This window comes from Rhincodon typus, chromosome 4, assembly GCF_021869965.1.
Source record: "Rhincodon typus isolate 14 chromosome 4, sRhiTyp1.1, whole genome shotgun sequence".
In the NCBI taxonomy this organism is placed as follows: Eukaryota; Metazoa; Chordata; class Chondrichthyes; order Orectolobiformes; family Rhincodontidae; genus Rhincodon; species Rhincodon typus.
Window position 1 is genome coordinate 1,337,968 of NC_063335.1, and position 12,135 is coordinate 1,350,102.

The 12,135-nt window shown below is 42.7% G+C and overlaps 1 protein-coding gene across 2 annotated transcripts in view; it reads left to right on the forward strand.

The window, feature by feature from the left end:
• The first annotated feature begins 285 nt into the window (after positions 1 to 285).
• herpud2 (HERPUD family member 2) overlaps positions 286 to 12,135 on the forward strand; it is a 50,578-nt gene continuing 38,728 nt past the window's right edge. The window contains exons 1-2 of one of the 2 annotated variants that reach the window (XM_048595656.1): positions 5,089 to 5,173; positions 5,617 to 5,791. Coding sequence is in view for 1 of the 2 variants with exons in the window: in XM_048595654.1 (XP_048451611.1) it covers positions 599 to 745 (147 nt within the window). In the remaining variant the exon portion in view is untranslated. Of the gene's footprint in view, positions 746 to 5,088; positions 5,174 to 5,616; positions 5,792 to 12,135 lie in introns of those variants that run through there. The other variant, XM_048595654.1, reaches the window with a different exon arrangement.

The window sequence follows — 12,135 nt, forward strand, 5'->3', positions numbered from 1 at the left end:
ATTCAAATCATGCTTACAGTCTTGTTCAGGATTTTAAGATAGCTACATAATGAACCAGAGTGGAGTTGAAAATAACTTTTTAGACAACAAGAGATAGTAGGAACTGGAGAATCCGAGACAACAAGGTGCAGGGCTGGATGAACACAGCAGGCCGAGGAGCAGAGAGGCTGGGTGACTCCGCATCTGTATTTGAGATGAGTTCTCACGTGGGGAGAGGGAGGGGGTCTCCAGCAGCAGGAGTGACGTCACGGGGACGCCCGCCGTGGCGTTCTGAATGATGACGTCAGGCCGAGCCCGGTCAGCTGACCGCGCATTATGACATTTTGCGCGCGATCGTCTCTTCACGGGAGCGTGCACGCACGAGCGAATTCTCGTCACCGTGGAGACTAGGCAGGGCCTGTAACTTGAGGCCGGGGATCGGGGCCTAGCATCCGCTTGAGAGGCAGTCGGAGCGAGAAGTCACTGCCGGGGAGGTGTGAGGGCAGCGATGTTGCGGGCCCGGGAGTGAAGCAGGAGGCGCTGCCTGGGTAGGGTTTGTCAGAGCCGGTGGTACGGACTCGGGATCTGTCTGCAACAAACACCGCACGGAATATGAGCTATGGAGCCGAGCTCCGCCGACAACCCGGTCACTCTGGTCATCAAAGCTCCAAACCAGAAATATGATGATCAGACCGTCAGCTGTTTCCTCAACTGGACGGTGGAGAAGCTTAAGAGCCACTTGTCCCGGGTCTACCCGAGTCGGCCGGTGAGTGCAGCCCAGGTAGCGGGAAGAGCGAGGGGTTGGAAAAAATCCGAGCCAAAATACCCCTGCCCCAACTCCCCGCCATCCCGTTACCATCCCTTCTCCCCTTCCTCCGCCTCCGCGGCGGCCTCCTCTACCCAAGCCTCCTTAGCGCTCTCCCACTTCCCCGCACCTCAAGCCCCAGGTACACTCCTCAATCCCTCCCCCCCCCCTCCCCCCTTCAATTTATCATCGAAATAATGGAGTCAGAAATCTTTGGAACTCACCTCCCCACAGTGTGGTGGAGACTGGGTCGTTGAATATGTTTAGAACAGAGTATTGATAACCTTTGACTAAAGAAAAAGACGAGAATTGATTGGCGTGGGTGAGAATATTGACTTGAGGCTACAATCTGATCAGGTTTGAGGGTCTGGGTTGCTGATGCTTCCTTGGAATTTGTATGTTTAGTACCATGTTCTTACACAAAATTGAATCTTGTGAACACTCGACTTAGTTCCTGAAATCTGATGAGCTTCCCCCCCCAGTCTTCTGTATGGAAAGACCATTGTAGTTTCCTTTAGATTTTTCTCTGACATATTGGAGCAAAACTCTTATATATTTAGCAAAAGTGCTCACAAATACTGGACAAGGTGCAGTTGATGACCTTGACATTCTCGGTCAAGTTTGACATATTTAAGTCTTTGACCTGTGTAATGGTTCTTTTGACCTCCACCTTGTTTTTGCTTGGATCTAAGTCATGTAGTGTGACCTTTAATGACTTTTGAGTTAGATTGCTAAAAGCGTGTCACAGAAGATTTGCTGTGTGTAAGAAATTAGGTCTTCCGTAGCGAGCAGGATATCCACAGACACTTGATGTTGTCATTAGAATATCAGATTCAAACTCTAGCAAGTTTTCCAGACAGTTGAATTTGACAGACAGTGTTAAGTTAGTTTTGATACTTTTTTTGTTTGAGAATTTGATGAGTTTCTTCAAGTTCCATCATTGGCAAGGGCCACAATTCTCACATGTTATTGATTCTACTTTGCAGCTTATAGAAACCTTTCTGTGGAAAGGAGTCCATTGGAGTCAGTTGTTCAGGGTTTATGAAAATCATTTTGAGATTTATATGCAGTTTGAATATTTACAGCTGACTAAAGATTATCAACTTTTTTGAAGCAAACTTTTTTAGTCACTGTCTGTGTTTTCACAACAGCCCCACATGTGAACATGTTTAGTATCATGAACAAGCATTTACCAAGTTGCATAATTTTCAACAAATTGTTAGCACAAAACTATTGAGACAGAATTAATTTCTTCACTGCTTGTGATGCACAAGAATCTCCTAACAGTTGAGTAAGAGAGGGTGAAGATTGTTGTGACTTGACTGCAGTTGTTGGCATGGCTAATCATGCGAGCATCTGACAGTGGTTAGCACTGCTGCCTCACCGCACTAGGGGACTCGGGTTCAATTCCAGCCTTGGGTGACTGTGTGGAGTTTGCACATTCACCCATGTCTACGTGGGTTTCCTCTGTATGCTCTGGTTTCCTCCCACAGTCCAAAGATGTGCAGGTTATGGGGGTGTTTGCCATGCTAAATTGCCCGTAGTGTTCAGGGATGTGCAGGCTGTGTGGATTAGCCATGGGAAGTACAAGGTTACAGGGATAGGGTGGGGGGTCTGGATAGGATGCTGCTCAGTGGATCGGTGTGGACTCAATGAGCCAAATGCCTGCTTCCACCATGTAGGGATTCTGATGATTCTATGATGATCTGATACTCTATCTGTTACAAGTACTTCCAACATTGGGAAGAAGTTTTTGTTTTCTACAAAGTCCATACTTTCATCATGGATTATGTCCTCCTTTCCAGGTTGTTCACAATCTCCTCACTATTAAATATGACCTGAGCATCCAACCCCAAATACTCTTCTTCAAAAATGCCACCTACTCCTTTGCATAATATATCCAGCTCCTGTCCTCATGAACCCACCTGTACCTAAAACCCTCACTTAGCATTCCTGATGGGGTTGACATTGGTTCTTAGATACTCCAGCACCTCTTTTTAAATTTTCATCTCTCAGTTTCATGTTGCATCAGAAAGATATTGACGTTTTGAATACAGTGCTGATTCTTAGGGTTGGGAAATAGGAATATTGAATGATAAAATGGTTCTGCTTTTATTACAGTAATGTATTACAGGGTGATATGATGGAAACGTTTCACATTGTGAAAGGATAAGTAGGGTTACTAAGTTTTCAGTAGCCAAAGGTTCAAAACTGAGGGGCTGTTATAAAATTTAATGCTTAGGACAAAGTGCAAGGGAGATTTGTGAAGTTCAAGATGAGACATCATGGTTGACGTATTTATAGCTCAATTGAATTGTTGGCTGAAGAAATATGAAAACCTTTCCTTGATCTCCTTGATATCTCCACTGCTCTCTGTGAGATGCTCCTTCAAAACCATCTTGCTGACTAAGTTTTTGCTTAGCAGTTCTAAAAATTAAACTTTGGTCGGTATAAGCACCTGTGAAATGTCTTGAGGTGCTGGTTGTCCAGCTCTTCCGGATGAGGAGTACTGCAACTCATTTGGGAAATTGCGCTGATTTCTGAGTCTAAACTACTTTTTGGTCCACTACAAAAGTTAATGATTTAATCAACATTTGCAAAAGTCCCCAGTTGACCTCTCTGTTAAGGTAACAGAAAAAAAACTGAGATTCCTGTATTTAACAAGAATGACCGTTTATATGATTAAACAAGGCCTAGCCACAGGTTAAGAAAAGTATGAACTATCTACAAATAAGTCTACTAGTTAAAGTTCTGAACTCCTTTTTAAACCCCTACCATAGACAGAGGGACACAATTTTTTTGTAAATGTTGACATGCATGCGGAAATGGGGAAACAAAGCTCAATAACACCAGTCCAGGCAGCATCAAAGGAGCAGGAAAGTTGGCGTTTTGGGTTGGGACCCTTCTTCAGAAATGGGGGAGGGGAAGGGAGCTCTGAAATAAATAGAGAGAGAAGGGGTCGGGCTGGGGAAGGTAGGTGGAATGGTGATAGGTGAGTGCAGGTAGGCAGTGGTGGGGATTGGTCAGTGAGGTGGGAGGAGCGGATAGGTGGGAGAGAAGATGGACAAGTTGTGTCAGGTCAAGGAGGCGGGGATGAGAGGCAGAGTTGGTCGTGGGATGAGGCTGGGTGTGGGGAGATTTTGAAACTGGTAAAATCGACATTGAGACCTTTGGACTATAGGCTCCCAAGGCGGAATATGAGGTACTGCTCCTCCAGTTTCCGGGTGGCGTCATTGTGACACTGGAGGAGGCCCAGGATGGACATGCTCCCCAGGGAGTGGGAGCGGGAGTTGAAGTGGTTCGTGACTGGAAGGTGTTGTTTGTCGCAAACAATGTGCAGCTGCTGTACAAGCTGGCCTCTTAGCCTCCGCTTGGTCTCACCGATGTAGAGGAAGCCACATTGGGAGCAGCAGATGCAATCGAGTACATTGATGGATGTGCAGGTGAACCTGCTGATGTGAAAGGTTTGTTTGGTGCCTTGAATGGAGGCAAGGGGGAGTGGGGTGGGGGAAGTATAGGGGCAGGTGTAGCACTTCCTGCGGTTGCAGGGAAGGATGGTGGGGCTAGCGGGAAATGTGGAACGGATGAGGGAGTCTTGGACAGCGGCCCCTACGGAAGGCAGATGGGGTGGGGAGTGAAGTATATCTTTGGTTGTGGGGTTGGATTGCTGGTGACAGAAGTGGTGGAGAATGATACGTTGGATACGGAGGTTAGTGGGGTGATATGTAAGGACAAGGGGAATTCTGTCTTTGTTTTTGTTGGGGGGGGTGTCCTGACATAAGTGTAAAAATCTTTTCACTACTTTGTTTCAAGATGGTCAAACTCCAGCTGGTTAAACTCCTTAGAAGCCTACATTTCAAATTTTGGGAAAATAAGCTGTATCCCTGCAGAACAACTTACAGGTGGATTATGATTACGCAGTTGTTCGATCTGGAGACTTGTAAGTATGTTGGTACATATTCTGATGTGTATCAGAAAACTGGCTGTCCAAAAAAATGACTTAGAAAACAGTGTTTAGCATGCTGCTTTATGCAGCAGTACATTAAATAACTGATAATTGTACAAAGATACTTTACCATGGAATGCCACTGCACAGCTTTTTGTTTGCCATTACATAATTACGTACCTGATTTTGCCAAGAAGCATTGCTCGTCACTCTGCTGATTGAAGAATGATCTCAGCCTGATTTATGAACTTTGTCTTTATTTACAAAAAAGTGCATCAGCAGGAGTGACTATAATTTGTTCTCATTGCTTCAGAATTGTGAATCTGAGAGAACATTGAGAGTCTGTTGACCATGCAATACTAGATTTCTTCTGTGCTTACCAACTTGATTATTTGCATCAAAGGATTGTTTTCAGTTCTGCAACAAAAATAAAGAGTAATGAGGTAAGTTAGTGTATTTGCACAGTTTGCTTAATTTCTCTTGGTTTCTTCTTCCTCCTCTGCTCCGCAAGTGAGAACAGATTATATTTTCTAAAGTATAATATCAAAACTGAAAATACCGTAAACATTCAGTTGAGGCTGTGGGGAGAGAAACAGATTATTTTTCAGCTGGTGAATGTTTTATCAGAACTGAAAAATGTTAGAGGCAGGAAAAGGAGTTTGGATGAGAGATTAAAAGCAAAATGGTCCAAGGCAAAAGGGGTGATAATGGAACAAATCAAACAAAATATGTGTGGAAGGAGTAGGAAATAAGAACAGCTGCTGCTGTGAGAAAATAAGGATTAGGGTTATGACGTGAATTGGTCAATGCAATGTTGTATACAGATGGCTGAAATGTAGGATGGTGTTCGTTGAGTTAATGTTGATGTTAAATTTCATTGGATCAGGAAGAGGTCAAAGAGAAGATCAGAGTTGGAATCGTGGTAGAGACTTCAAAATGATATGCAGCTGAAAGTTCAAGGTCATGGTGATCAAATGGAAAGCAAACACCTTATCTGCATCTGTCTCCCTATTCTCCTGAATTTAGAAGAAATCCTACTGTAAGCGGCGAATGTAGTCAAGGTAAAGTCACATAGTTCTATTGAGCCATAGGGGTGCTGTCTCATTAGAGAGACGACTGATCATTTCACTGGAGAATTACTAAATCTTAGGCAAGGGAAGAGGTTGAGATGGAGAGTTCTTCATGATAAGCTCAGCTTATGCGGGAATTAAACACATGCTGTTGGCATCGCTCAGCATCGCAAACCAGCTGTACAGCCAATTGCAGCTGATTGTCCTATACTAAATTGATAGAATTATAATTAAAGCACTGTTTTACTTGGAAACTGTGGATGGGACCTTGGATGCTGAGGATGGGGAAAATAAATTGTTTGTATCTCCTGTGCCTAAATGAGAAGATGCTACGCAAAGTGTATCAGATGTTGGGATGAATGCACCCATGTGTCACAGTAAGCAGGCGGTTTCGGATGTTGAAAATGGGAGATGAGAAGTGTTGAATGTTGGTACTGGTAGAGGATGATTGATTGAATGGAGAAGATGGTTGGTGAGGGCAAGAGCAACCCTATCGTGGTTCTTTATCGGAGGGAGGGGAAGGGTGTGATGGTGCTGTGGCTTTTAGTGGTTATTTTGTTCTGGTATTTTTTTAAGACAGGTTTTAAGACAAAGTTATGGAGCTGTCTAGTGGGAAAACCAGTAAAGTAAACAGCTTGTGAGGCCTTTGGTTTTTTTGTAATTGGAACAATAGAAGCAGGCTGAATGGCTGTGGTCAAGTTCCCATCCACAGAACCAGGATTTTTAGTTTTAGCGTTCAGCAGTTGTTGCTGGGGTGTCAACAGGGTTGGAAGGCAGTGAACCTCACCTGGCTGCTATACTTTCTCCGAGTTTTCTTTGGATGTTTTTCCTTTTGGGCTGCTGAATTTGCATATTCTTTTTTTCTGAATTTCCCTGTTGCCACGGGTGTATTTATGGGATGTTACTATATTGGAGCAATTACTGTTTAGTAGTAAATCATCTATTGTTTTGTTAAATTTTCTAATAAGTTATTCCAAGTTGCTCTGTCTTTTGTATATTGACTGTAGTGTTTGAATAAATTGTGTTTTGTTTAACGTTGAGTAGGTTGACCAATTGAGTTGCATCTGGAACACTGCACCTCACATCTACCTTTTTAATTAAAATGTTAGGGTCTAGGTTACCTTTTGATTATATTTTTGAGGGGTCTGTTCTGGTCGACAATATGGGTGACAGTAGTACTATGAAAAACGGAGCAAATACATTCATGGGCCATGTCAGCCATGATAGAGGAATAAAAGAAGATAAATGGAAGCACTGGCTTGCACAATAGCATGATCAGGATATGAGAAACTGGATAATTGTAGCAGAATTGTGCCAGAAAATGGTTAGAGACAATGTAATAGGGCCTATAGAAATCAAGTGGCTTGTGTCTTCCACCATTTTTTTCGTGTTCTGTGTGGTACCCCACCTTGCCCTATCCCTCGAGCACTTTGTTCTGTGAATTCTCAGTGATGGGATGGATGGCTTTTTGAACCATTAAATCTTTTGCTGTTTAATAAGTGTTTTGTCAACAGAATTAATTTGCATATAAATTTACATGATAAATTCCAAACTTAACATGTTGTCTCCTTATCTCCACCTCTTCCAATTGTTGGCAGAAATATTGCTCGAAATTTCTGTAATGTAATTGTAAGGGATACTTGACTTGATTGTTTGATTATTTTCATTATTGTTCACTTTCAGAAATGCACTTTAGATTTTAAAATTCTTTACTTCTGACTGAACTTAAAATCATTATGTTGTTACTGACTTTCATGTTAGTGAGCCTTTTATTTCTGCACATATGAATATTGCTACAAAGCACCCATTGGTCATCAATAAGTAGACTACTTTCAGTCTTTACCCCTTTCCACAGAGATGTGGCATCAGCTGAAATTTGCATTTTTAAAATGCCATTAAAGTAGTAAAACATCCCAAAGTGCTTTGCAGAACCAATATTGAACAAAATTTGACATAATAGGTTTTACCTCAGGTAACTAAATGTTTAGTCTAGTAGCAAAATATCGAAGAGCATCTTAAAGGAAGTTGGAGGCATACAGCGATTTGGAAGGGAACTCCATTATTTAAGGCATTTCCTGATGATGCAGCATAAGCTGTTGAAAACTGTATGCTTTCATGTGCAGACCAATTTGTTTTCATTTAGAAGGAGGCCGTTCAGCCTGTCGTGTCTATAATGGCTCCCAAAAGACCTGCTCAGCTTGTCCCATTCTCCTGCCCGATCTCTCTTGCCGACTAAATTCAACATTTTCAAACATATTTCCAGCTCTCTTATGGAATCCAGTTCTGCTAATCTCAGGAAGCTCATGCCAAATCCTAACAGTTTTCTGTGTAAAGAAGTTTCTCCTCGTCTCCCTCCTAGGTCTCTTGCTGGCATTCGTGAAATTTGTGACCCCTATTTACTGACATTTCAAATAGTGGAAACAATATCCTCCTCTATTCTGCCAGAATTGTACATAATTTTGAACACCTCACTAAGTCACCTTTTAATCTTCTCTAGTCCAGAGAGAAGAAGCCCAATTTCACTAATCTTCCCTCATATCCAAAATCCCTCATTCCTGTTAAGTGCCCAGAATTGAAACAATACTCCTAGACATGGTCTGATCAATAATTTGCAGAAGTGTAGCATCACGTCCTCACTTTTCTATTGTATAAGTTTATTGATAAGCTCAGAATCCTATAAGCCTTCGGAATAACTGTTTCACCTTGCCTGTCAAGCCTCAGAATTATGCACTTAAATCCAGTGGTCTGTCTGCTCCTGTACTCCCCTCAAAGTTGTACCATTGAGCCTGTATTGTCTCTCCATGTTTCTTTTATCAAAATATGTGACCGTTCATTTATCCGCGTTAAAATTCATCTGCCAGCGATCTACCTATTTTGCTCTCAATCTCACGGCATTCTTGCAATTCACTATTCTCCCTAATTTAGTATCATCTGCAAATTTAGAGTTTGTGCCCTCAACACCTATCTACAAATCATTTATAAATCTGAAAAGGTAAGAGACCCAACACTAATCCCTGACGAACTTTCAACTTTCGACTTGCCTCCAGTCTGAGGAATGCCCATCCATACCTACCCACTGTTTCTTCTCTTTTAGCCAACTTCTAATCCATAAATCCCAAACATTTCTATTTTGCTGACCAACCAGCCATGTGGTACCATATCAAATGCTTTCTGCAAGTCCAAATATGCAACATCCACAGCTCTACCCACATCAACTGCCTATGTCACCTCGTCAAAGAACTCTATTAGATGTGAGACATGACTTGTCCTTGACAAAGCCATGTTGACTGTCTAGTATTAATTTCTTTTTCTCCATGTATATATTTATCTTATCTCGTATCATAATCTCCATTGGTTTTCCCACTATAGATGTCAGACTGATAGGTCTGTAGTTTCCTGCATTATTCTTTGCCACTTTCTTAAACAACAGTCAAGTTTGCAATCCTCCAGTCCCCAGGACTAATCCCGTGTTTAGAGGGGCCTGGAAAATTTCTGTCAACAGCTCTGCGATTTGCTCCCCTACCCCTCATAGCAATTTCAGATGCATCCCATCCAAGCCTGGCAACTTCTCTACCAGGAGTGCTGCCAATTTTTAAAGCACCTCTATCTATCTGTACACTGCTGAGTTGCTCAACACCTGCGATTTTAACTGGACCATCGTCACTATCTTTAAATTTGGTAAAGACAGAAGTAAGGTTTTTTAGTACTTCTGCAATACCCATTACTTCAGTAAGCAGTTTAGCCTGCTTGTCTCATATGATCCCCACTCTATCCTTGGCTAAACTTTTCGATTACTATGTTTGACAAACATTTTACTACTTTTTAACACAGTCTGCTATCTTTTCCCCTTGCATCCTTATTTCAGCCTTTGCCTCTCTCTTTTGCATTTGAGATGCTCTTCCTGATGTCTATTGTTATTACTCTGGTATGCACCATATGCTTCTGTTTTCTTCTTATTTTATTATTGATATCCCTAGTCATCCAGGTTACTGTAGCTTTTGGCACCCAATATTTATTTCTCATGGCCATGTGTGTAGCTTGCACCCTATTCTTTTGGAAATCTCCCATTTTTCATCCACTATTTTATCCACCAAAGTATCTTAGTAATCAACATGCTCTAGTTCAATTAGACCCATAAAATCAGCCCTTTTCCAGTATAGGTTTGTAATCCTAAATGTATTTTTTTTTTACCTGCTTGCAAATTAACATTGAATCGTCTTGCATTATCATCACTATTTTGCAGATGTGGCCACTCTGACGTTCTCCTATCTGTCAGCAAACCAGTAACTATGTCAGTCCTTGAATTCCATTGTCCATACAGTTTGTTGTAATAGGGTACAATACACAATAAGTTTAATTACAATTTTTTTCTAGCAAATACTAATGAATTTGTATACCTGCATGCTGTTCATCATCTGTTTGCATTATACAATGGGCCATCTCCATAGAGGAGATTTATCAGGCATGGTCAATGTATTGGTACTTTTCTTTCGCAGGAACATAAAGTAGCTTTCTGGATGGCAAAAGAGATAGAAATCAAGATGAATATTTTAAAACTGGAATAGGTGTGCTTCAAACAGATGTCAAGTGGAAAGTAAATTTGAAAACCAGGCTGAAAGTAGAAGGTTCAGAGGAAAGGCATGAATGCAAATAAGAAAAGGAAGAGGAGCATGAAAAGATATGGGCAACCAATATAAAATGGCTAAGTCTTCTATAGGAACAGTGGATGTAAAAGGGTACTGATTTGAGATGAAAAAGTGGATTTACACGCGGAGGCAGTACATGGGACCCAAAAATTAATTAACATATATCAGTCTTTACCGATGAAGAAGATACTGCCAAATTCGTTGTTGAAGAGAAGTTAGTTCAGACACTCAGGATCTAATTGATTAGGAACAGGCATTGGATAGGTTATCAGTACTTACTGGTTAAGGCACCAGGACTGAATGAGATACACCTAAGGGTTCTGAGGGAAGTGACAAGTAAAGATTATGCTGAGACGTTGGCCATAATTTTTCCGTCTTAGCCAGACATTGGTATGGTGCCAGAGAACTGGAGAATTGGTAATGTTAATAAAGCCTTGGAAACTGTATGCTTTATTAACCATGCTTTCAACATGTCTTGCCAGTTTCGAAGACCTTTCACACGTACACTCTTTCTTGAACAAAAATGCAAAGCAAAATAAGCCCAGCAACTACTGGGAGATCAGTTGATCTTCAGCGATGGATAAACCTCTACAACTTCAATAAAAATGAACAATCACACAGACAAGTGTAGGTTAATTAAAGCAAGCCAGCATGGATTTCTGAGAAAAAGCCACCTTTTAGCTGGATTGTTGTTTTTGGAAGAAGTAACAGAGGTTTGAGGGTAAAAATTGAATCAGAGATAGTAGGAACTGCAGATGCTGGAGAATCCGAGACAACAAGGTGCAGGGCTGGATGAACACAGCAGGCCAAGCAGCATCATAGGAGCAGAAAGGCTGATGTTTCGGGCCTAGACCCTTCATCAGAAAAGGGGGAGGGGAAGGGGGTTCTGAAATAAATAGGGAGAGAGCGGGAGGCGGATAGAAGATGGATAGAGGAGAGGATAGGTGGAGAGGAAACAAACAGGTTGAAGAGGCGGGGATGGGGCCAGTAAAGGTGAGTGAAGGTGGGGAGTTAGGGAGGGGATAGGTCAAGGGGGCGGGATGAGGTTAGTCGGTAGGAGATAGAGGTGCGGCTTGAGGTGGGAGGAAGGGATAGGTGGGAGGAAGAACAGGTTAGGGAGGCGGGGACGAGCTGGACTGGTTTTGGGATGCGGTAGGGGGAGGGGAGATTTTGAAGCTTGTGAAATCCACATTGATACCATTAGGCTGCAGGGGTCCCAAGCGGAATATGAGTTGCTGTTCCTGCAACCTTCGGGTGGCATCGTTGTGGCACTGCAGGAGGCCCAGGATGGACATGTCGTCTGAGGAATGGGAGGGGGAGTTGAAATGGTTCGCGACTGGGAAGTGCAGTTGTTTATTGCGAACGGAGCGTAGGTGTTCTGCAAAGCGGTCCCCGAGCCTCCGCTTGGTTTCCCCGATGTAGAGGAAGCCACACCGGCTACAGCGGATGCAGTATACCACATTGGCAGATGTGCAGGTGAACATCTGCTTGATGTGGAAAGTCTTCTTGGGGCCTGGGATGGGGGTGAGGGAGGAGGTATAGGGGCAGGTGTAGCACTTCTTGCGGTTGCAGGGAAAAGTGCCAGGTGTGGTGGAGGGAAGTGTAGAGCGGACAAGGGAGTCACGGAGAGAGTGGTCCCTCTGGAAAGCAGATAAGGGTGGGGAGGGAAAGATGTCTTTGGTGGTGGGG